This window comes from Anas platyrhynchos, chromosome 9 (genome assembly GCF_047663525.1).
Source record: "Anas platyrhynchos isolate ZD024472 breed Pekin duck chromosome 9, IASCAAS_PekinDuck_T2T, whole genome shotgun sequence".
NCBI classification, from domain to species: Eukaryota; Metazoa; Chordata; class Aves; order Anseriformes; family Anatidae; genus Anas; species Anas platyrhynchos.
In genome coordinates, this window is record NC_092595.1 from 26,324,237 (window position 1) to 26,348,826 (window position 24,590).

At 38.1% G+C, this 24,590-nt stretch overlaps 1 protein-coding gene and 1 long non-coding RNA gene across 6 annotated transcripts in view; one reads left to right on the forward strand and one right to left on the reverse strand.

The window, feature by feature from the left end:
• CPB1 (carboxypeptidase B1) overlaps positions 1-24,590 on the forward strand; it is a 73,349-nt gene that overhangs the window by 43,515 nt on the left and 5,244 nt on the right. For 4 of the 5 annotated variants that reach the window (XM_072042334.1, XM_072042333.1, XM_038183658.2 and 1 more), the window contains exons 3-10: positions 7,451-7,526; positions 10,014-10,138; positions 11,880-11,979; positions 16,130-16,231; positions 16,823-16,924; positions 19,126-19,236; positions 19,344-19,434; positions 20,072-20,274. In XM_072042334.1, coding sequence (XP_071898435.1) covers positions 7,455-7,526; positions 10,014-10,138; positions 11,880-11,979; positions 16,130-16,231; positions 16,823-16,924; positions 19,126-19,236; positions 19,344-19,434; positions 20,072-20,274 — 906 coding nt within the window. In that variant the 5' untranslated portion in view covers positions 7,451-7,454. Of the gene's footprint in view, positions 1-7,274; positions 7,346-7,450; positions 7,527-10,013; positions 10,139-11,879; positions 11,980-16,129; positions 16,232-16,822; positions 16,925-19,125; positions 19,237-19,343; positions 19,435-20,071; positions 20,275-24,590 lie in introns of those variants that run through there. The other variant, XM_038183656.2, reaches the window with a different exon arrangement.
• Positions 1,430-21,441, reverse strand: LOC119717715 (uncharacterized). The gene is made up of 4 exons (XR_005267838.2): positions 21,163-21,441; positions 6,700-15,958; positions 5,287-5,332; positions 1,430-4,588 (listed from the first exon to the last, which is right to left on the reverse strand). It is a non-coding gene; the product is annotated as an uncharacterized lncRNA (long non-coding RNA).

The following is a 24,590-nucleotide window of genomic DNA, read 5'->3' on the forward strand; positions in this document are numbered from 1 at the left end:
AGCACGTACAACTTGCAGGGTATCTGAGCATGCAAATACAAATCCCTAACTAATGACAACCACATTTTTTTAGACAGAACTGCATCCCCTAATGAACTGAAAATTTGCTGATAAAGAAGATGCAGGATGAGCTGTCCTCATCTCAGTCTCAGTTCTTATTCTCAGCCTGGATTCCCACTTCTTACTACACCTTCTGAATTTCTTATCTGTGTTTTACATCTGATCAGCCAGGTGAAAAAGAAAAAACAGCTGAAACTCAAGCAGCTTCAGTTTTTAGAGACTATTCCTAGCTTTTCTGGTCCATGTGTTGCAGCCAACTGCTTTGCCACCCAATTTGAACTACATTGATGCCAAGTCTTACAAAAGATGTTTCATATATATATATATATATACATATATATGTATACAAATACACACACACACATGTGTATTTCCAGCCCAGATGTCCTCATTTTGCTGACAGTAAAGCTTTAAGCCAAAGTAATTTTCTCATTTCTTCCACACCATATAATGGAAATGCTGAGCATATTACAGCAACCTTTAATATACCAGTTTCAACAGGCATATTAATTTACCCTGAATCTGCGGAAAACCCTACAGCAAGTTTGCATCAAAATTGCAGTGCTTTGACCTGTGCCACATAGACTCATGAGCTCAAAAGCCTGAAATATTAGGCATCGCAGCTCCGTGCTCCATTTATTAGCACAGAGGTATTATACAGGTTTGGAAATGTCACCATCCCAACAGGCTCCTACAAATTCTACAAGAAGAAAAGTATGAACTATAACTCACCTTGAAGACAAATGCAAACTTCCCATCTGTAAAAAATCTTAGAAAGCCTATAAATCTACTCTTCTTTTAAATATCATGAAGCTCTGCACAGCAGGACCAATGAATCTTTATAGGATTTTTCCATTCAAAATGGAAATCAGATCACAATGATAGGATAAGGAAAAGCAGATCTTATTGTCCCCTTGGACCTAGGTAAAATTCCAGAAGTGCTTTTAGTCAACTCCCTTCTGAACTACTTCCATGAAGTACTACAGCAACATTTCCACATCAAAATGTATCTTTTTTGAGAAAAAGTTTAAATAATTCACATAAAATATAAGGATTTCAGGTAGATGTGATGTTTCAGGAGGTAGCAGATCAAAGCATGGTCTCTCTCTCTCCTCCCTCACCCCTTCCCAGCAGATGTGATTTCAGGGTTGGAGAGTGGGAAGTGCAGAGAAACACAAGTAAGAAGCAGCCATAAATTAGTAGCAAAAAGCCTCTGTCCGAAATTGGACCTGCATAGTCCCAGTGTTTGGGATAGCTGTATTACAATGTAGAGTTTTATAAACTGCTTCTAACCAAGTTGGTAAAAATAATATTGTTTCAATTATACTCCACCATTAAAAAAAAGGGGGGTTGGGAAGAGGGGAAGAACAATTCAATTTAATGATACAGACTTGCATGAGCATAATACAGCAGAATCTGGACACCGAATTTAAAGCCACTATCTTATCATCTCTAATGCCTAAACATTTCTACATGTATAGACCAACGTATTTCCCAGGAACATTGCTGTTTTATGTTCCACAGCTTGCTTCTTTTCCTTGACAAGACCACTTTCATACAAATTTAGCAGAATTGCATGACTGAATTAATTTCCAGACAAATTCATGAAAATAAGATTACACTGTGTCTACATGAGAAAATTGTTTGCACTCCATATGTTTTTTTCTTTATGCTGTGAAGTCTACCAGTTACTGAAAAATAGTAAATTATTCATTCTTGAGAAGCCCAGTTTTGTCTTTAGCCATTGACTTATTTCTGTGAATAAAAGGAGCTTTTTCGTCTAGACAGAAATCCATGCCTCAATCAGATTTGGTTCCACACACTTCAGTAGCATGAATTTGATTTCATTATTTTTTCCTATCTCACAAATAGCTAATAAAAATGCCTAAATCAGACAGGGTCTCCTCTAAATTTGAGCTTTGTTTACTTACATATTCACAGAAGAACAAACAGTGCCAAGATTAATTTGTTCAGATTAATTTACTACCCCGTACACTTAAAGTGAACGAGCTATCGCTATGATTTTTGCAACTAACGTGTTTTAATAATGACATCCCAGTATATATTATTAGTCAAACAAGTTGCTTTGGGAAGAGTTTTATGAACATTTCTTATCAACTAAGAACCATGAGTCTTTTGAAAGGGAACATATTATTAAATGAGCAAATTGGTGTACAGAATACCTAATTTGTAACACTTGATCTATCTTTTTGGTTTCATAGTTTTTTCTTTGTTAGTCTGTATGTTTAACAATATGACACCACCAAATTATCTCCAAGCTCTGGTGGTAAAAAAGAAGAGGGAACTTATTTTACTGAAGACAGATAATTAGCTGAAGCCTCCTTGCTTTCAGTGGAGTTCCACTTTCTTCTGAAGCTTGTAAATTTATCTTTCTTCACTAAATGCAGACTAAGAAAATTTGTTCATTTCTACAGTCTTGTTTTTCTGAAATGGTAGAACTCCCTGACCTTTTCCCAGGTCTAGCAGTGGTTGATACAACCTGCCTTTCAGCAAAGGGCACCAGATTTCAAAATCATTCAGAGCTGAAGGTAATGTATCTAAGTGCTGAGCTTCAAACATTATCAAGTCACAAACAAGCTTCAAACATTATCAAGTCACAAACAAACATTATCAAGATCACAAACAAGCTATACAGGAGAAGAATGTTCATGATTTACCTCATCCACGAAGGACAATACACACAAATAACAAAACAGAACAGTAAATTACTCAGCAAGCTGTAAAAAGGAATTTCAGTTAAGCCTCAGTGTGGAATAGAGCCATTGCACTCAGTCCACTCTCTTCCTTGAACCTATCTTGCTGGTGTTTTTGATGCAGCCTAGACTCTTCCGTTACATTTAATCTCTCTTTACTCCCACTCATGGTCACCCTGCTGTGCTGTGTTAGCTCCAATACAACATCACTATCTGGATCACATTTAATGAGATGAAATGGAGATTCGTCTGCCTGTCTAAATCCATATGTTAAAACTGGAAGTGGATGATTGCACACTGACAGCCTGATTTACCCTCAGTCCCCTGTGGAGCCCAGAATTGGAACTGAGGAATACTGAGAAAGACAATGTGCTAACAACCCATATTAGATATCCTGGAGAGATGTCAGCAGTGGGCAGATACTCTTGTATCTCCTTACAGTATAGCTCTAGCACCCACTTCAGCAGCATCTGGTTCTGGCATTGATGGAAACATTATATAGGTGTAAATGGTGTGCTGATCCACACCAGAAAAGAAACTCATCAGATACAGCAAGAAGTTGAAAGACCTGGTTCCTATCAGTAAGGTGCTGAGTGTCTGGTTATTCTTGTACTTTTTTAGATTATGATCTGTTCAGTATAGGCATGATGTCTCACTACACGCCACGTGATGATTTCAATGCCTTAAGAATTTTAAGGGGAGGGACCTTAAGTTTTTTGGACCTTTGAGCTGTTGCTGAGTCCTGCCATGATGCAGCCAGTCTTACAGATGCCAGAGTATGCTCGAGTATGAGAATCCACCACAGCCTTGTACATGGCATCCCAAGGACAAGGTAGTTAAACAGAAGACATCCATAACAAATGGCTGTGAGGTTAGTCCTAAATGCTTCGTTAAATGTCTTTTTTCTGCTTGGCACTAAACAGTTAGATTCTTGGTGCTTGGCTTCAGGGAATTCTGGCACTGCCAATACATTGCTTATATTTCAGTATATTTCACACTCTTTTCAAGCATGTAGGAATTCAAATAGTATGCACAAACATCCTCTAGCTAAGGATATAAAATATTTTCTGAACGCTAAGCCATTCATTCAGTGGTCATATGATAAAGCTGGAATACATTCACTCTTAATCCTAAACAATGGTAAAAAAAAATCCCACAGGAGGTACCCTGCAAGAATCCACTGACCCTGCAAAATAACAATTACACATTTTGTTTCTCACCTGATGAGTCAATAGCAGAAGTATAAACACTCCTAAGTCATGAGACCTACCTCTGTGGTCCCTAGCCTAGACCTCATCACTCTCACTCTTCCCTCTCCCAGTTCCTGCTCACATGTTAAACTGCATCTACATGTATAATTGGGGTGAGGGAGAAGATACCTACACATAGCTACCAAAACAGTAGGCTATAAGCATGTCCGAAGGCACACAAGTTGAAAAATCCTTTGATGAATTACAAGATGCAATATTAATAATATATAAATACATAAAATAAATATATAAATAATATAAATTATATATACATATATAAATATAAATACGAATGTTTATTTATATAAATAATATATAAATACAAAGAAAATACCAGCAAAGTTTGGAGTAGTGATTCTGCTGATCCCAGCATCTTCAAAGTACTCTCAGAGGTCTTCAGAATATATTCAATAATGTCACTCTTCAAAACTAATATTAGCCATAAAAACATATTACTAAATAATGGTGGTGAGAGGGTCCCCATAATTCAAACACATGTGGCTGGTCTGGAGCACATGCTAGGATTTTGCTACATGACATCGAGACCTAGATGATTCTGTGATTCTGTGAAGACATACATAAACAGGGTTATGATTTGGGCATCGAGAAGTTTCTCACTGATGCTTTGGAAATTAATAAATATCAAACAGTATTAAGAAGGCAAATTTGTCAGTCCAAGATTATAAAAACTGGCAATATTTTGTGACTAAAAGATAGTAGACTTTTTCTTTTCTTTTTTTTTTTTTTTTAATAGGTCAACAAACTATCTGATTCATGATATCTATAAATATTGAGAATTCCTAGAAAAAGAGGTATTGTTTAGCATCAGACTTTTGGACTCAGTTTGACAACAAATGGGATGAAAGGCTTTAATAGAATGCTTCTTTAAAGGATGCTTCTGAAATGGTAACCCTGATGCATATTTTTTCCTTTTATCAGTTTGCACTTAACCTTCATAAGTTTTTCAAGTGGAATACCAGAGTATTTTTATTCCTAAAACTGAAGAAATCACTTCTTTATCATATCTTTATCATACAAATATTATACAGTTGGGAAGAAAAAAAAAAAAAAAAAACAAAAAAAAAACAGTGCTTAGAGCTAGTTTATGAGCTCATCTAACAGTTAACCATCAATCCTGAGATGCAAAATGAAAAATTTAAATAATATTCCAGGTCATTGTTTGGTTGATTCCTTTTTGACCTAGTCTGTGATGGAAACAGAAAAGACTGTCATCAGAAATTATAATATTCAGAAATTCTTACCAGCTCACCAGCTCAGTAGCTTATGGCACTAATGCTGTGTCAGTGACTGGAAAAAGGAAAAAAAAAAAAAAAAAAATATATATATATATATATATATATATGTATATATATATCTCCAACTGCATGAAAAAAATATAAATCTTAAAAGTAAACTCAGACATTGAAATCTGGCAGTCTTCTATTTCCAAGATGTTTCTCAGTGCTCAACAGGGAATGTTGACATTTGTTTGATTACTTCTTATGATCATTTATTCATTGCAAGATCTGGGCTTGATCAGCTTCACATTATTGTTGTTGCAGTGTTCATGGGACCAGACCATTTTATCTAATTCCGTAGATCTCATCAACTTTAAACTGAAGTTTCTGAAGACTTTGCAGTATTGTTTTGGCATTCTGTCAGAATAACTCCTGCTGTCATCCTTCTTAGAGACTTCACTAAGATTATTGCAGGGCAAGAGCCTGCAGTGCTACAAATTAGGTCATTAATTGTAAAGTAAGTTCAAACTGTATGATTTGGCAAACACAGCTTTTGAATAAGCAGGTTCAGTAGTTTTGGAATCTCCTTTTAAGAACATATTTATCATGGGTCATATTGTTAAGTATGAACTGCTGCATTTTTGGTACATTGATTTTTAAAGCGTTTTTATTGGATACTCTGTATATTAGGCTGCTGCAGCTTTACTGAGCTGACTCCAGAGAACCTCATTTTAAAAGTGCAGTGTCTGATGCCACAGTCATCCTTAAAATGGTCATCAACAATACAACTTTCTGCACTTTGAAACTGTCACTATATCTTTTATTCTGAGACTAATATATTTCATTTCCACACATTATATTAAACACATATATGCAGATTCCTGCAAAATAGCAGACATGGTGTCAGAAAACATCTTCAAGATTGTCTGTGTCTGAAACCCTGGAATCTACCAGGTCTCTTAGGTGTAACAGAATTGAGCTCAATTTTCATTTTTTATATATTTATACACTGATTCTTTTAGGGGCTGCCTTTCAAAAACATCAGTCACCTCAGGTCACAGCACCAGCAGACAATTAATGTAACATTTAATGCCAAGTACAAGTTAATGAAAATTAAGCAGATGCAAGCACTTAGCATGATACAAATCCACTATTCTCAGACATTTTAAGCACAACATGAAAGGAAAAAATAAAAATGTTTTTGTGTGACAACATTTTATACTATCTTGGCCTACAGGTCATTCCTACTGTAGTTAATTTAAAGATGTTTACCTCTGATTCTCACATGACTAAATTAGAGAACATGCAAGAATCAGTGAATATATTATGTGAAGTACGTGTACAACTCTACTGTGACTAGAAATTTCTACACCTTCAGTTCTGCAGACATCTGATTTACTTGGAGAGAGGCAATTGAGCAGTGAACAAGTTTAGTACCTTTCCCCTTTGTTGGGAAAAAAAAGGATGATTCATACGTCCAAGCTGTATTTCCTCTTCCTCTGTCAGTCAGCCCCAGTCCATTTGGGACAAGAGACAGAGCGGTGTGATTAAGATGACTGATCACACTGCAACAACATCTTATAGATGTCTGCCATTACATAAGGTGATAATATAGTAAATAAATACAGTAAATAAATAAAAGTAAAAAGTATAAAGTAAATAAAGGTTGTAATCCAGCACCCAAATTTTGAACAAAAATAAATAAATTAAAAATTCCACAAATAACAGAAAAGAACAAAATTAAATTAAGTTTCTCAAATCACAAGTTTATTCAGCTCAAGTAGTGAGATTCCTTAGCACTCTCCCCCCACACCTTTGAGAGTTTCAGCTGTTTTCACAGGTGTGAATTAAAACAAACATTAGAAATAGTATGCAAATAAAACATGGCCAAAGGAATAATCAGTCAGCTGATTAGTGGGTTGTTCTGGTGTATTTTTGATAAAAAGGAGGACAAAACAAATTTATAAAAGCAGCCTAGAAGAACTGAAAATGTGGTTTTCGTCTTTGAAATAATGTGGGCCTTCTTGGTTCTCCTGGGTGCTGCAGCTGTGTCTGCTTATCCGAACAATCTTGCTTTTGATGGGTATGTAATGACACAGAGTTTATATTTGCAGACCTTCTTCTCCATAAGCTAAAAGACTTTCATTTGACCTACCTTTTTAAAATCTACCTTTCTTTCTCCTTTCAGCCATATGGTGTTTCGTGTGATTCTACAGAATGAGGGCCAGGTGGAAATCATCAATTCCCTTGCCAGCAAAATGCAGGTAAAATAACTTGAGGAAGGAGCTCTATTGCATGCATAAAGAATGTTTCTTGTTTTCCTCAATTAATGAATATTTAATAAATAAATTAAAAAAAACATGCTACTGAAATAAAGGCCTAATCCATTCATCGCATTAGGACTGTTTCTTCAGAAGAAACAGACAAGGCGGTAAAGCTAGTTACATAAATACATTCCAATGCCTTCCTAGAAAGTCCAGTTAACCCAGCTAGAACATCAAAGTGCCCACCAGGATTTATTAATTAAATAAGTTAATTTGAAATTATATATTCCTTGTAGAGTTCTTTCAAGAATGTATTAGATTAAACATGCAACTTCCAAGTATAAGAATTTTTAGCATTATAGGCAAAATGTTTTGTTCATGAAAATAATCTAAAAATCTGTGCTCCCAACAAATTGAACTTTTCTTTGGCCTCTAGCCTCTCCTGTCATCTTTTCTTCACTGACTTTGCTTTAAAGTTTTCTTTCTCTCAAACCAAGCTGCATTTTTTCATAGTGACCTTGATGTAGATATACGATGACATAATGACATGAGAAAAAACAATAAAGACAGCAAATGTGTTTTCAATATTTCTCTTCAGCTTTGATGTTGTAAAATAGCTGTTGGTGAAAAAGACACCATTATCTGTAGCATGAAAGGATGGTATTTTTAATGCAGTGCAGATGTGGAGAACTATCAGCAGCAGGCTAGTATAGCATGCTGAACCAGTACTCTATAGAAGAACATACTACTGGTATGTTGCTGCCAGTATTAAGAAAAGTAATATACCACGTTTGCTTCCAAGTCTGTAGGATAAAGAGATTGTTTTCTTTTAACCAAAGAAAAGATTACTGAGCTACCATTATTGTACAAAACAATCACTTAGGAGTGATGTAGCAGTATATACTGGAATAGTCATCTCACTTAAAGTTTCATGGTTTCTGAATATGCCTACCAGCCCCAATTTCATTTACTTTTAGGAGATGAAAGGCTGAAAAGGCACTAGGATGGTAAAACAGCTTTGTTCCTGTTGGCTTTTAATAGGTCTCTAATCTAGAGATCTTGAAATAATATCTGAAATAGTAATAGCACTGTCATTTATCCATTCTGAACTAAACAGCATCTTTCAAAGGCAGACTCCTCATACCAACTTCAGTGAAATGAGTCTTGAAAATACTTATACAGGCAACAGTCTTTCCCAGCTGATATATGTAAAGTATGTAAATAGCCATAGTCTCCCTCTACTATAGCTGGGAGGCCATTCCTGTCTAATGCTTATATACGAACACCTCAAATAGAACATGTACAAAGAATGAAAAAAGTCATAAAGATAACCATAAATTTTGCACAGCATTCAGAAATCCATATGTGTTCAGATGCTGTAGTAATAGAAAAAGACTGTTCAGGATACTCAGAGCAGACAATGTTCCATATGTTCTAAAATTCCATTCTCCTTTGCATCAGATTCTTTCAAATGAAGTTCAGAATATTCTTATGGATATCAGAGCTACCTTCCATTTGATTTACAACAATACTTGTTTTCTTCTGTTTCAATTTTGAAAACAAGAACACCTTTATGGCACACTTGAAATAACAGATTACAACTGTCCTACTAAGCCAAAAGTAAGGAATGGTAAGGTACTTAGTATGATCAAAGCATTAAAGAGTATTAAACAAAAGAAGGCAATAACAAAAATAAAATGAAGTAAATTATATCAATTATCAGAAAATTCTAATTGTCTTAAACTGGGATTACCAATTTATTGTAACATTAAGAAGATCTTGCTCTCTGCTTATATTATTTTAATTCTAAGATGATAATGTTTTGTTCAGACACCAAGGAGAGGGTATATTTAAATACCCTTATTTGGATTAGCAACCTTTACTCCAGCAAAGTATACTGTTTAGAGTCAAGCATGTACAAACATGTACTCTGTACAAATGTATGCACTTGCAACTAGTAACTGGTCAGAGGTGGAGCTCAATATCTGCACAACACTAACACTGCACTGTTCAGTCTCAGACTGGGGTCTTCTGTGAATTTATATGCCACATCTACTAGCAATATAAAGATCATCTTTACAATGAGTCAATGAGTTGGATTTTATAGGTGTGAGCATCCCTAGTCAGAAAACTAAGCACTGATTTTTGACACCGTGCAAGATCAGTGCAGTCCCTATTAAGTAACATAAAAGTTAAAAAATGGAATACACACAAAAATCAAGTTAATACTTGGTATTTGTGAAATTGTCACCACTGTTTCCAGAAATCTGCCGTATAAATTGGAGGATCAAATAAAATCTTGTTAATCAAGTTATGTTTAAAACTTAGGTCGATATTTCTGTCAAGCAAGACCAATTCAGTGTAATACAGGAATTAAATTTGTTGTACTAATCACAGTCAACATAACTATTACACATACACTTACCTAAAACTCACAGCCACATGTATGTATTTATTAGTTCATATATTTGTTTGGCCTTCTTTCAGGTTGATTTTTGGCAGCCAGACTATGTCACGCTGGTAAAGCCAAAAATGCAAGTTGATTTCCGAGTTGAAGCTGACAAGGTTTTTGAGGTTGAACATCTTTTGAAGGAAAACAAAGTGGAGTATAGGTAAGTTTGTTCTCACTACTGTATTTTGAGTGGGAGGAGATTAAAAACTGGGTAAAATGTGTTTAATCTTTTCATTATTGGTCAACTCATCTTCCTGTCACAAACTTTCTGCCTCCTGTGGATGCCTCTACTGCACTCAGATTTCCTGTGGCAGTTCAAACAGACTGTACCTGCTCTTCATTAAAGGGATAAGGTGATATATTGATAGGGGTAGGAGACCAGAAGCAAGGACTTACTATCAGACATTTCCCCAAGGCGAAAGCTCACTGCAGTGCGCTGGGGACAAAAAGGGCTTACCATTAAGACAAAATGCAGCAAAGGTCTAGAAAGAGCCAGAAAGCGCATCAGAAAAGTTCACATGATACTATGAGTGAATTAAAGCCAGAAAATGGTGAGTCCCAAGAGCATTCATGAGAGGCTCCTCACTGAGTTGTCTAAGCTAGAAAACAATAGCTAGAGGGACAAAAACACAACAACTGATGACAAAAAAGAAGACAGCTGCTGGTGAAGGACCCAGGGAGTGAAGAGAACTGGACACAAGTCATATAGCAGATCCATGACAGTGATTTCTCCAAAGAAAGAGCAATTAAGCTCAAATATTTCAAAATGTAATACCCAGAAGTATTACCCAAAGGAGGAGTTACTATACATATGCTAGTTTTTCTTATGACGTTATTGAACTCCCTCAGGTCCATGCACAAATCTTTTGATTGCAAAAGGGCCATAATGTCTGGAAGGTGTCCCTGACAAACTTTAGTGGAGTGTCCTTGTGACAATCCAAGCAGTTACACTTCTTTTGAAGTGCAGCTACAGTGCCATGGAAATGTCAGTGTAGTCATTTGCACTGTTTGTTCTGAAGGTTGGTGGTGCCTCACAAACTGGCCTCCTGCTCTTCCATACAAATCACAGATGATCAAGGACATACATGTATCTTGAACGAGTAAAAATTTGTAAGAATATTAAGACAAGCATTGGAAACATTAGAAAAGTTCATTTCCTTGATAGTCAAGGTTGAGATATTAGCAAAAGGTTCTCAAGACTATGCTCGGTGATGAGGTATACCTTTGTATAAGCCCCAGGAAAAGAGGAACAGGAGAAATTCAGCCAATGCAGTAGGATGCTGCATTTTTCTTACTGTGGTGTGTTGCTACTTTAATAGCCCACCTTACAAGCAGTAAAGTAGTTTGGAGGATGTATCATGCCACCCGCAACATGCATCTAAACTTTGGAAGCTTGGTTTAACAAAGAAATTAATCAGGCAAACATCTCAGCATTGCTGCAGGATGGTGCTGCAGTCTGTCTTTCAGTGCCAACAATTCAAGAAAGAGTTCTTTTCCTCTCAAGGCAGAGGCAATCTGGTAACATGAGATTAGTCCGAAGGAAAGAAGGCTGATTTCAGTTGCAGTGCTGGTTTCCTACATTCTGTTGTTTCAGCATTCTTCCTAAATCAAACTGTTGGCACCCTGGAGGTTTGCTGGGATGGCATTAAGTAGGCAGGTAATAGTTAGGATGAAGCTATTGCTCCACAAACATTGTCAGCAAGGATGAGGCAGGAAGTAGGTTGAAACTTGAACCTACTGTGTTATTTTCAAATGGGGGCCATAAATCAGGCCCCCATATTTCACTTCACATTCAACATGGCCTTAATTCTGGGCAGATTCTTAAATATCTAACTGGTTCTTGATTTCCTGCTAGTAAAGTGCATGTCTCTATTTCCACTTTTCATGGTGGCTTATTGCAGAGTTCTGATCAACAACCTGAAGACTGCACTGGATGCTCAGTTTGACAGCAAAGCTCGTAGCACCAGTCACAGCTATGAAAAGTACAACACCTGGGAACAGGTAAAGTGTGGAAGTTCATCAGCTTGGTAACTTGGCCATCAGAATGGCTTCTGATATTCTTCCAGCCTTCTCCCCTTTTCCTCTTCTGTTCCATCCATTAATATGATAACTCCTTCTCCAAACTCTCTCTCTTCTCCTTCACTCATTACACAGCTAATCTGCACAACCCATCACAACCTATAAATATTTTCTCTACTGCTCCCAGAGTTGTGGGAAATTCTGGCAGAAATCCAGTGGGCAGGCTAACATGCTTCACTACCAATTTACTTTCCTTTTCCCTCTTTCTCCTATCTCTTCTGTTAAAAAGTGTTTCAGCAACAACTTGATTCTATCCCCTGACACAACTGTAGATCTTCATCTTCCACCATAAGCTCTCCCCTCTCCCTCCTTTCTTCACAGCCATGCTGATTTTTCCTGACACATAGTCTTGACCATGTCATCCCCCACTTTACATCTTTGCAGCGGCTCCTTATATCCATTGCATCACAGTTGCAAGTATGCAACCCGCAATTCTCGCATACTTGCATACTCACAAGTATGAGAATATCTCTTTCCTGTTTTTCCTTGAAAGAACTTTTCATTTCTGTGCTGATCTTTGGCTTACCTGTTACATTTTCAAACAATAAAATTTGTGCTTTCTCACCGGGTGATATTTATAGATCTACATGTATACAGAAATATATAGAACTATACATACAGAACTAAATAATTTTCCTCCTCCTGAACTCTCATAAAAATAATTCATTAATTAAATCCTGCTTCTATAAGGATATCTAAAAATAAGAACAAAAGCTTCTCTGACTCTGCTAAGGTTATAAAACACCATCATCCATAGTGTCGACTATTATTTCTAATGTTCCCTTGCCAGTCTGTCTAGATCCATCTGCTGTTTCCTGTCTTAGTTTGTGACTCTTTGGGTAGAAATGCTTTTTTGTATGGATGTGATGACTTTTTTTGTGAACATCTGAAGGCACCTGGTACAAAGGGAGTCTGCTCAAATATTAAAATAATAAAGGCTAGTTATTTCCCTTAAATAATGAATAGATTGAAGGACAAGCTCGACATCACAGGCAAAGCCCCCTCCTGCCAGCCTCCCCTTCCCAGGTGCCCTTACACAACAGATTTGAGGCCCTGGAGCTTGAGAGTCCGGTAGGTGAAGAAGAGGTAGAAGGTCTACCCAGGAGGGTGCCTAGGGCAAGGAAGTTGACTCCACGCCTCAGGACTACCTCCACCAAGACAGAAAGAAGGGTGATTGTTGTAGGCGACTCCCTTCTCAGGGGAACAGAGGGCCCTATTTGTTGGCCTGACCCCACCTGTAGAGAAGTCTGCTGCCTTCCTGGGGCCAGGGTCAGGGACATTGCCAGAAAGCTTCCCAACCTGGTTCTCCCCTCTGACTATTATCCTCTTTTGATAGTCCAGGCTGGCAGTGATGACATTGAGGAGAAAAGCCTGAAGACTATCAAACAGGACTTTAGGGGACTGGGATGGCTAGTGGATGGAGTGGGAGTACAGGTGGTGTTTTCGTCTATCCCTACGGTGGCAGGGAGGGAGGACACAGAAAGTCCACCTGATAAACACATGGCTCGGAGGCTGGTGCCAACACAGAAATTTTGTGGGTTTTTTTGACAATGGGGCACTTTACTCGGCACCCAGCCTGATGGCTGCAGACGGGTCCCTATCTCTAAGGGGAAAACAGATCCTAGGCCAGGAGCTGGCGGGGCTCATTTAGAGGGCTTTAAACTAGGTAAGAAGGGGGACAGGGCTGAAACAAGGCTTGTTAGAGCTGTGCCAAGGATAACAATGGTAAGGCTGGGAGAGAAGGCAATGGCCCAACTGAAGTGCATCTACACTAATGCACGCAGCATGGGTAACAAACAGGAGGAGCTGGAAGCCATCGTGCAGCAGGCAGGCTATGACTTGGTTGCCATCACGGAAACGTGGTGGGACCACTCTCATGACTGGAGTGCTGCAATGTCTGGCTATAGGCACTTCGGAAGGGACAGGCAGCACAGAAGGGGTGGTGGTGTGGCTCTCTATATTAGAGAGTGTTTTGATGCTGTGGAACTTGAGGCTGGGAATCATAAGGTTAAGTCACTATGGGTTAGGATCAGTGGGAAGGCCAACAAGGCAAGCATCCTGGTTGGGGTCTGTTATAGACCGCCGAACCAGGATGAGGAGACTGATGAAGAGTAGCTGACAGAAGTTGCGAAATCATCAGCGCTTGTTCTCGTGGGGGACTTCAACTTCCCTGACATATCCTGGAAGCACAACACAGCCCAGAGAAAGCAGTCTAGGAGGTTTCTGGAGAGCGTGGAAGATAGCTTCCTGACGCAGCTGGTTAGTGAGCCTGACAGTGGAGGTGCCCCACTAGACCTTCGGTTCACAAACAGAGAAGGACTGGTGGGAGATGTGGGGGTTGGAAACTGTCTTGGGCAGAGTGACCATGAAATTGTAGAGTTCTCCATTCTTGGAGAAGCCAAGAAGGGGACCAGTAAAACCACAGTCTTGGACTTCTGGAGGGCTGACTTTGAACTGTTCAGGACACTGGTTGGCAGAGTCCCTTGGGAGGCGGTTCTGAAGGGCAGAGGAGTCCAGGAAGTCTGGGCACTCTTCAGGAAGGAAATCTTAATGGCTCAGGAGTGGTCTATCCCCACATGCCCAAAGACAAGCCAGCGGGGAAGAATATCAGCCTGCCTGAACAGAGAATTGTGGCTTCAGCTTAGGAGAAAAAAGAGGTTTTATACTCTTTGGAAAAGAGGATGGGCCACTCGGGAGGACTATAAGGATGTTGTAAGGCTGTGCAGGGACAAAATTAGAAAGCCCAAAGCTCATCTGGAGCTCAATCTGGCTACTGCCATTAAAGACAACAAAAAATGTTTTTACAAATACACCAACACAAAAAGAAGGACTAAGGAGAATCTCCATCCTTTACCGGATGTAGGTGGAAACTTAGTTACAAAAGATAATGAAAAGGCTGAGGTGCTTAATGCCTTCTTTGCCTCAGTCTTTAGCATCAAAACCAGTTGCTGTCTGGATACCCCGTATCCCATACCCTGAGCTGGTGGAAAGGGACAGGGAGCAGGATGTGGCCCTCACAATCCACGAGGAAATGGTTGGTGACCTGCTACAGCACTTAGATGTACCCAATTCGATGGGGCCAAATGGGATCCACCCGAGGGTACTGGGAGAACTAGCAGAAGAACTGGCCAAGCCACTTTCCATCAGTTATCAGCAGTCCTGGCTATCAGGGGAGGTCCCAGTCAACTTCCAGCTAGCAAACGTGACACCCATCTACAAGAAGGGACGGAGGGTAGACCCAGGGAACTATAGGTCTGTCAGTTTGACCTCGGTGCCAGGCAAGTTCATGGAGCAGATTAACTTGAGTGTCATCACGTGGCACTTACAGGGCAGCCAGGTGATCAGGTCCCATCAGCATAGGTTTAGGAAAGGCAGGTCCTGCTTGACGAACCTGATCTCCTTCTATGACAAAGTGACGTGCTTAGTGGATGAGGGAAAGGCTGTGGATGTGGTCTATCTTGACTTCAGTAAGGCTTTTGACACTGTTTCCAACAACATTCTCTTCAAGAAACTGGCTGCTCATGGCTTGGACCGGCGCATGCTTTATTGGGTTGAAAACTGGCTGGGTAGCTGGGCCCAAAGAGTTGTGGTGAATGGAGTCAAATCCAGCTGGAGGCCGGTCACTAATGGAGTCCCCTGGGGTTCAGTACTGGGGCCAGTCCTCTTTAATATCTTATCGATGATCTGGATGAGGGGATCGAGTGCACTCGCAGTAAGTTTAAGGGATGACAAGACCATAATCTCTAAATCCTATGTAGGGTCAGCATTCAAAAGGTTTTGTAATCCACCAACCAGACTCCAATGACATGAAGTGCTAGATAAATTCATACCAGAAAATACTAATTCAGGCAGTCATTGCAATAACTTGAGAGGTTGAGAGGTCTGCAATGAACCACGGTCACTGGAGGAAAAAAAAAAAAAAAAAAAAAAACACGATATATAACTTTAGTTTAAGTAGGAATTAATTCTTAGAAATCTATAAACTCTTCTGGCTAGTTACTCTGGACCTGAGGACAGAGACATCAATAAATTATTAATTTCTATTATTTAAAAATATATCCTTATTAAACAGATAGCTGCTTGGACTGAGGATATTACTGCTCAGAACCCAGACCTTGTTTCTCGAAGTGTAATTGGGGAAACATATGAAGGACGGCCAATGTACCTTCTCAAGGTAAGTGCTTTGATTTCTCTATATTTTGTGCACTACTTATACTATAAATTTAGCAACACTCCTGTGAGCCATGTGAATGGTCTATCTCTATAATCTCTCCATCTGGCATTTGCAAATCCATTTGCTCTAACAGGATCTATAAATGTTGGGCTATCTAGCAACAACAAATTTGTTTGTATCTTCATCAGGTACAATTTTTTGGAATAACTTTTATGAAAAAATAAGATACAATTAATTAAATACGGATGAGAGAATTAAGATTATTCACCCAAAATTGCATAAGCATCTCTTATCCAACCAAACAAGACCAACTACTAGAAACACTACAGGAAATATAAGTGCAGAATAATCAAATAATCGTGGGAGAGAAGGCTTATCTGCATTAATACAAATAAAATCATTATGATTGTATGGTGTTAGCTTGAATATCACAGTCAGCTACAGTTGAGAACACTCCATAGACTTTCATTTAATCAAGGAATGCTACATTTATATGAAGTTTCACACTCTTTAGGTCAACATGCTGTCTGACTTATTCTACATACAAATTATCTCATTTGGAATCTGTTTTATCTTGTTTTTTATCCATAGTTGGGAAAAAGTGGTACAAATAAGAAGGCCATCTTTATGGATTGTGGTTTCCATGCAAGAGAGTGGATCTCCCCTGCTTTCTGCCAGTGGTTTGTGAAAGAAGTCAGTAAGCTTAACAATCAAAATGTGCTTTACAAAACGCAACTATTTTTAACTACTTAAACTAGATCTTAATATCTCGCCCTGTAATCTTTGAGCAGCTTAAGACTACGTGAGCATGTGTAAGTAACAACTAAAAAGGTTACTTATAGTCTGTAAATTCATCTTTGTACCTGTAGTCAGAGGAAGGTGAGAGACAAGTAAACAAGTCTAGTAATACTATAGTTATGTAGTCATGTTCTTTACATAGTCATAACGAACAGGAAAAAGGGAAAGTTCAGGGACATGTCAGAAAGCATCCAAATGTGTCAAAACAGCTGCCTTCTCCAGAACCAGGTGCTGGATTCCCTGCAAGCAGTCTTTCTCAGTAGGACAACAGGAATGATGGAAACCTACCCTCAGCTAAGCACAGTCAGAATGCACTGAGGAATGCACTCAAGAGGAGGAAGATTATAGTTTAAGCTCCCTAAACTCCACTTAGGAATAGGGAAATGTGTATATTTCCCTTTGAGCTGTCATGTTAAGTTGCACAGAACGGCTTCTAAAACATTAAAATATATTCAAGAAAGCCTCACAGGTGCAACTGGCTTCACTTCAGGCTGGGACACTTCAGGCCATAAATGAAAAAAATTACCTCATATCTCTTTTCCTTCTCACCATCACCAATATAAAGCAGGTGGGAGTTATCAAACATTGCACAGTCTTCTGTAAAGAAAGTAGGTACATTCTTCTTCGGGTGGGGAGGGGAAGGCCGGGGAATCGATCATCTTATCAGAACAGCTTACTGATCGAATCTCAAATTTTGTAACAATTTCTGCTTGAAGATTTAAAACCAAACTAAACAAACAGAATGAGTAGCTGGAATTTAAAACCCAAATAAAGGAAAGCCAAAGTACTTGAATAAGCCATGCTGGCAAAGACATTGGTGGCAAGTACAATCTCCATCTTCCCAGACAGCCATGCGGTTTTGTGTAATGAGTAGTAGAAATTGAAAGTGACATGTCAGTGGAGTCAATGGGAATGTTATTTCATTATCTTCCAAAAAGGCTGCAGACAGCCTTATGTGCTACCATTTTTCTCACAGCTGTAGTGATGTGAATTGCTGACATTTTTACCAGATGATCACTTAATTCATGGATGTGCCTGACACCAACAGAGGCTCTGCACAGTGGATTCAAGTGTAGATAGGTAGGAACACTTTAAAAGCACAGTCCTCTGAAAACCATCAGTGGTTCACCTGGGATTGCTTCTAGACATAAAAGCCAAAAACTACAGAAAAAACATGAGCAAGGTAGATTATCATATGTATCTAAAAGGAAAGAAAAGAAAAAAAAAAAAGGCAAAAAACAATAAACAAATAACAATAAAAAAAAAAGGGGGGGTAAATTCTAGTGATCTAATATCGCTTTTCTATCCAACTTGTCTGCTTCCTAGTTACAGGAAAATAGATGCCATTCTCCATTGCATTGCTCCTTATGTTTTCCTTTATACCTGTATAGAGTAAAGGAATCATGGGCTCACCAAGCCTCTTAGAGCAAATCTCCATGATTAATGGAAATTCAGTTGACATTGACTTAAATCTGTGAACAAGCATACAAAGTGCCAGGTCATGAGCAATCAGGATATGTTCTTATGTACATTATTCAATGTATGTGACTGGAAAAGTGCAAGAAAAAATGTGCCACCCTAATAATACATGTACCTGACATTATGACTGGAAATGTGTAAGGATGTTCTCTGAAATATGCTTTTTAATTCTTGTTAGTTCTGAAATTTGTCTATACAACAGATACCAAAAACAGGAAATGATTTGAAAATAAATAATTTAAAATAAAAACAAACCTTTAAGTTGACAGGATGTAGTAAAGATATATGGACCAGCACTCTGTTCTGTCTTTAAACAAGAAATTAGTAGATGGTAATCTCTCCCCAGGTATTTATTATCCTGTTCAAAAATCAACACTGCTTTAGCATGTAATTTATCCACCAAAGTAAGATGGCTCTCCAACAGCAGTGTGGTATGAGTCAGTCTAAATCATCTAGGTATATGTAACATCAGAGCTGCCACTTCACATGGTGCAGTGACCTGCATGACTTTGCCCACCACATTAATTCCTGATCTAGACCCAGGCATTTAAATGCATACAGGAGATGTTTTCATTCCATAAAGATAACATCAATTCTTTCTAACTCTCTCCAACTAGGCTGTTGAGACCTATGGAAAAGATAATGTCATGACCAGACTTCTCAACAACCTGGACTTCTATGTTTTGCCTGTTCTTAATATTGATGGTTACATTTACACTTGGACAAATGTAAGTACATTCTTCTTTCTCAAAAAAAAAAAAAAATAATCTGGCTGTCTAAGCCAATGGTTAAAACTTTTCTTACTTTTGATCTGCATTTCACCATTTTATTTTAGGACCGTATGTGGAGAAAGACACGCTCTAAAAATTCTGGTAGCTTTTGCATTGGTACTGATCCCAACCGGAATTTTGATGCTGGCTGGTGCAGTAAGTGTCTCCTAACAGTTGCTGCAACAATCATACAGGAATACAATAGCCAAAATATTTAATTATAGGTTTTCTCCTACATGTTGGTCCATCTCATTTTTGAGTCAAGATCACCAATATAGCACTGTAGAATATCTTGTATTAAATTTGGGGGCAATATGGGGAAAAAACAGTCCTTGTTTACTAGTGTCATCAGTATGGCTACTTCCATGAACAGAAGAGTTCAGAACAGAAGCCAGAATAGTTCTATTTTGATTGGTTTCACTCAGTGGAGAGGGGTGCCTTTTGAGTGGTTCTCACCTCACTGGCTCCCGGAAGCATCTTAGAGCTGAGGGAGATATGCAAGGAAAAGATTAAGTACTGAAGCAAATGATTTCCAAAACATTTAGACAAAGTAGGGCTTTGCATCAATACTCATGTCTTTTCCCATATGCACACAATACATACTACAGAGCATATTTACTTAATACTATGTCACGTTCTCCAGTGTCTTAACTATGCAAGAAGAAATTCTCTCTTCTGATATGTGTGTGTCAGTAGGATTTCCAAGTCATATTTACGAAAGTGGTGTAGAATCACTCTCTTAACAACCAACATTTTTGTTAAATATTCATTAAATTTACTATTTTTTTTCCAGGTATTGGGGCCTCAAGAAGACCCTGTGAGTCCACTTACTGTGGCTCTGCACCTGAGTCTGAAAAGGAGACCAAGGCTTTGGCTGATTTTATTCGTGAACATCTTTCTACAATCAAAGCATATCTGACTATTCACTCCTATTCCCAGCTGCTACTGTTTCCTTATTCATATGCTTACAAATACCCAGAGAATTATGAGGAACTGGTAAGTAGAAGCTCTTTGTCATTTTGATATAATGAAAAGAATAAGAAAAAATCACTCGCTGTTTAGGTCTGTAAGACTTCAGGCACTTAGCTGCTCTTGGCTTGGACAGGCATACACTTTGTTGGGTTAGAAACTGGCTGAGTAGCCGGGCCCAAAGAGTTGTGGTGAATGGAGTCAAATCCAGGTGGAGGCCAGTCACCAGTAGAGTTCCCCAGGCCTCAGTACTGGGGCCAGCTTTCTTTAACCTTTATTGATGATCTGGATGAGGGGATCGAGTGCACCCGCAGTAAGTTCGCAGATGACACCAAGTTAGGTGCATGTGTTGATCTGCTTGAGGGTAGGAAGGCTCTGCAGGAGGATCTGGATAGGCTGGACCGATGGGCTGAGGTCACCTCTATGAAGTTCAACAAGGCCAAGTGCCGGGTCCTGCACCTGGGGCACAATAACCCCAACCACTGGGTGATGAGTGGTTGGAAAGCTGCCTGGCAGAGAAGGACCTGGCAGTGATGGTTTATAGTCGTCTGAAATGAGGATGAAATAGCTAGGGAAAAATGAGGACGTTTTTGTCAAAACTGTTACTAAAAACAGTTACACACAGAACAGTTGGAAAAATAAAATCAGTTCTGAGGCCTTTCTAAAGAGGCCTCAACTGAAACACACCTTTTATGTGGAAGAAGAGGGGATCAATATTGTGTTTTAAGTTACAACAACTCTTTTATCTATCCAAGATTAAGGACACACCCTAGTACCATTTACATAAGATAAAACAGTCTGCAGTATAATCTAGGGAAAAAAAAAAAAAGAGTGAGGTTAAAAATATTAAATCTATATAAAAGTTGCAAACATTTTATAAGGCCAATAATCAACAATCAGGAATAATAAAATTACCTCAGTTCTTTGGCATAATAGCAGCTAGAAGCTGTTGGCAGGGAAAGCAGCATAGCAAAACAAAACAAACAAATCTTGATTCCCCCTCTTTTCAGGATGCTGCCAACAGGCATCCAAGGCAACAATATCAAGTGTGCCGGTCTGCTGTGGAGGCTTGACAGATTTATGATCTCCCAAGTAGATGTCATAATTTCAAAGCACAAATGAAAGCTGGGGCCAACAGTGAAGTTTCTTGTTGCATTTTTTTACAGCCTAAAAAGAGAGGACGAAATCTACATGAAAATTTTGCCTTCTCAATTTATTTTGCAGAAGGTTTTAATTGTAATTATTCCAGGAAACTAAAGTAACTTCTTGTCTTCAGTTTTTACAAAAGTAAAAACTGAACACATTTCACACATTGCAGTTCAGTCTCAAGTAATAAACAACATAAAAACCTTGAGCTGCTTTATTGTCAAGATCACAAAGTTCCCATGTGTTAAAAAACTGTATGACATTCTGCCCAACTATTTGAACCAAGAGCAAATGTGATGAAACATAACTAAAAGTACAGCATGTTTCTCACAGTATTAAATCAAAAAAGTTTACATCAACAGCCCAGTATTAAAAAATATAGTAAATCCTATCCATTAAAACAATCCTTAACAATAAGAACTTATGTGATTTTTCTACATTTTCACATTCTTTTATCAAATTATAATTTTGTATTATCAATGCTCTACTCCAATATACGATTTAATGAATCACCCTATCGTTCTGCAGTTTTGAGCAGTAAGAATTCTCTTCCTGCCATAGAGAATGAGTCTACAATTACTATTCAGCATAAAAAGTTAAGAATGCTTAAGAATGCAAACTGTATATTTCTCTTCAACCATTTGATTTAATTTCATAAGTGAGTCTTTTCACTGTCACTTTACCTTATATTTTATATTGAGCCCAATGATCCCAGATGGCATTCCATTATTTTCCTTTACAAAGCAATCATGAACCTCACCATCATGACAAGGTGACCCACTGAGGTGTTTTCATGTCTTAATTACAGGAAAACATTTCTTCTACTGGTGATCCCAACAAAAAGACAGTGTGGTCCCAGAGAGGTTCAGCTTCTGTAGTATTTTACTTTAAAAAGATTTTTTTCTTGCCAAAAGTCCTTTTGAAGAATAAGATCAGAGTATCATCCAATCAAGCTTGCCTATAGTTGGGGTTATTAAACAAAAAGATCCCAATTCACTCCCACACCAGTGAATTAAAATGCTGACTTCCACAAGCTCTGGGTCAGGTTCAAAAGTGCAGCTTTTCAGGCTACTTCAAATAATTAAAGCACATTAATCTGAGTTGTGACTAAATAAATTTAAGAATTTTCCATCAACAATTGTATTTGCTTAAAATGATACACCTACAAAGAGAGATATTATGTTGCATGCCAATCATTATTTCATGTCTAAATTTACTATATAAATTTGGAATTTAGGGAAATCTGAAAAATTAGATTCTCAACCTTTCATATAATTTGTTCAGGCAAATAAGAGGACCATAAGTCAATTGTCAAATGAAGAAGCAAAAATTATAGTGCCATTATATTATCTTAAATATTATTTTTACTCTGACATATGTAATAAATTATAGGAAATATAACTACAATTTCTTATCTCTTTCAGTGAGCAGCTTGACATGGTTAAACAAAATTTCATGTCTGCTTATCATTAATAACATTATGTTCTGTTGTATTTAATTAAAGGTAGCATAATACACTGGGCTTTGTGCTGCATTCCAATGTCTGAGATACAAATGGCACAAAAATTGAGTCATTTGAGATTGAAAACACTAAGCCTACAGAAGAGAAAGATGTAGAGAAGGCTTGTACCTTCCTTTCATGCAAGAGTATTGAGCAGCGTCCAATATCCTTGGGGCTTAAAAGACTTTGTTTGCTCACTGCCTCAAGAAACCACCAAAAAGCATAAAACTATTCTGGTTTTGATTTCTCAGGTAGAAAACGGCACTCTGTGAGTCCCAGACATCCTTTATGCTTCATCCTTCATTGCTATAGATAATCAGAACAACTTCTAATTTATTGCAACTTGCTTTGAGTGGAGGATTAGGACTATCCTTCAACCACCCCCAGTACTAGGCTGTAAAACAGGTGATGAAAGTCACAAGTGTCTATTGCTTCCCAAGCCTTTACATCCTTCTGCTCAGAGGTAGGAGGAGCTTGAAGATCTCAACCCCATGGTACGCAAGAATTTTCCCCCAGTTCTTCTCCCTGCAATTATGGTTGGGTGGTTTTGTTTGTTTGTGTTTTTCCCTCCTGGGATGCTACACAGAACTTTCACCACTATCCAAACAATGTTTGAACAAATACAAACACCCAAGACAGGAAAATCTAGGTCAGAATTTCTCAGAAGTTACACAATATTCCTGTGATGACTCCTTGAAATAAATATGTACTCTGATTTGGTGGATCACATTTTGCTTGCTTCATAATCCTCACTTGTCTCGTTCTTTACTATACCCCAGAGAGCTACCCTGCACACAGAATACATGCTTGAATCCATCTCCTGCTGAGAACAGAAGCATTAGCTCTTCACAATTAAAAATGTGCTTGGCAAGGCCAGGATCTCTCTCCACCCCAAAAAGATTCTTTTTATCTTGATTTTACTATTCACATATTTGTCCTCTTGTAATAAAACCTGTGCATTTAATCACAATTTTCATAAAAATTTCAGCCCATATATTTTAATCAGTTCAGATTTTGGCCATGGTTTCCTATAATGTCACCTTATAAGAAATAATAAATAATGAATAATGCTTTCCTCATTTTCAGCAAAAACAAATCTAGCTTTATCAGTTCATGTTTGTATTTGCATTGGCTCTGAACTATGAACTAATAGAGCAGAGGAATGTCCATCATGCTCTCTCTTCCTTTCCAGGTTCAATTCTCTCTCTTAGCTGAGCAACAAACTAGGGGCCAAATACATGCCTGCAGCCAGCTCATATTCTGTTAGATTAGTGTATTTGTATTATTACTGTTTGGCAGGCTACAGATTATTATATTAACTCACAAATTAATATAATTTTCTAGACATGGAATTTCCACATTCGTTGTTGTTTAAGATCACTGAAATGAGTCTTCCATGTGGGGTTGGTCTACCATTTTGTTTCTTCTTAAGCCCTTAAAATAGAACATAGTAGAAGGTGGAGATATGCCTAGAGTCTATCCAGCATGCAAGAAGAGTGAATTTCAAATATATTGTATGACTTTGTAAATATTAGTCTGATTATTTAACCTGATGGCTAGGAGCAAAGTCTTTTAATTCCTGATTTAATTCTTAAATGTTTAAGATACATGAATACCTGTAGTAAGGAATTTTTGAACATCAAAAATCCTTTCATCTGAGGGATTCAGACATAACAATTTTTGAGTTGCAAAATCT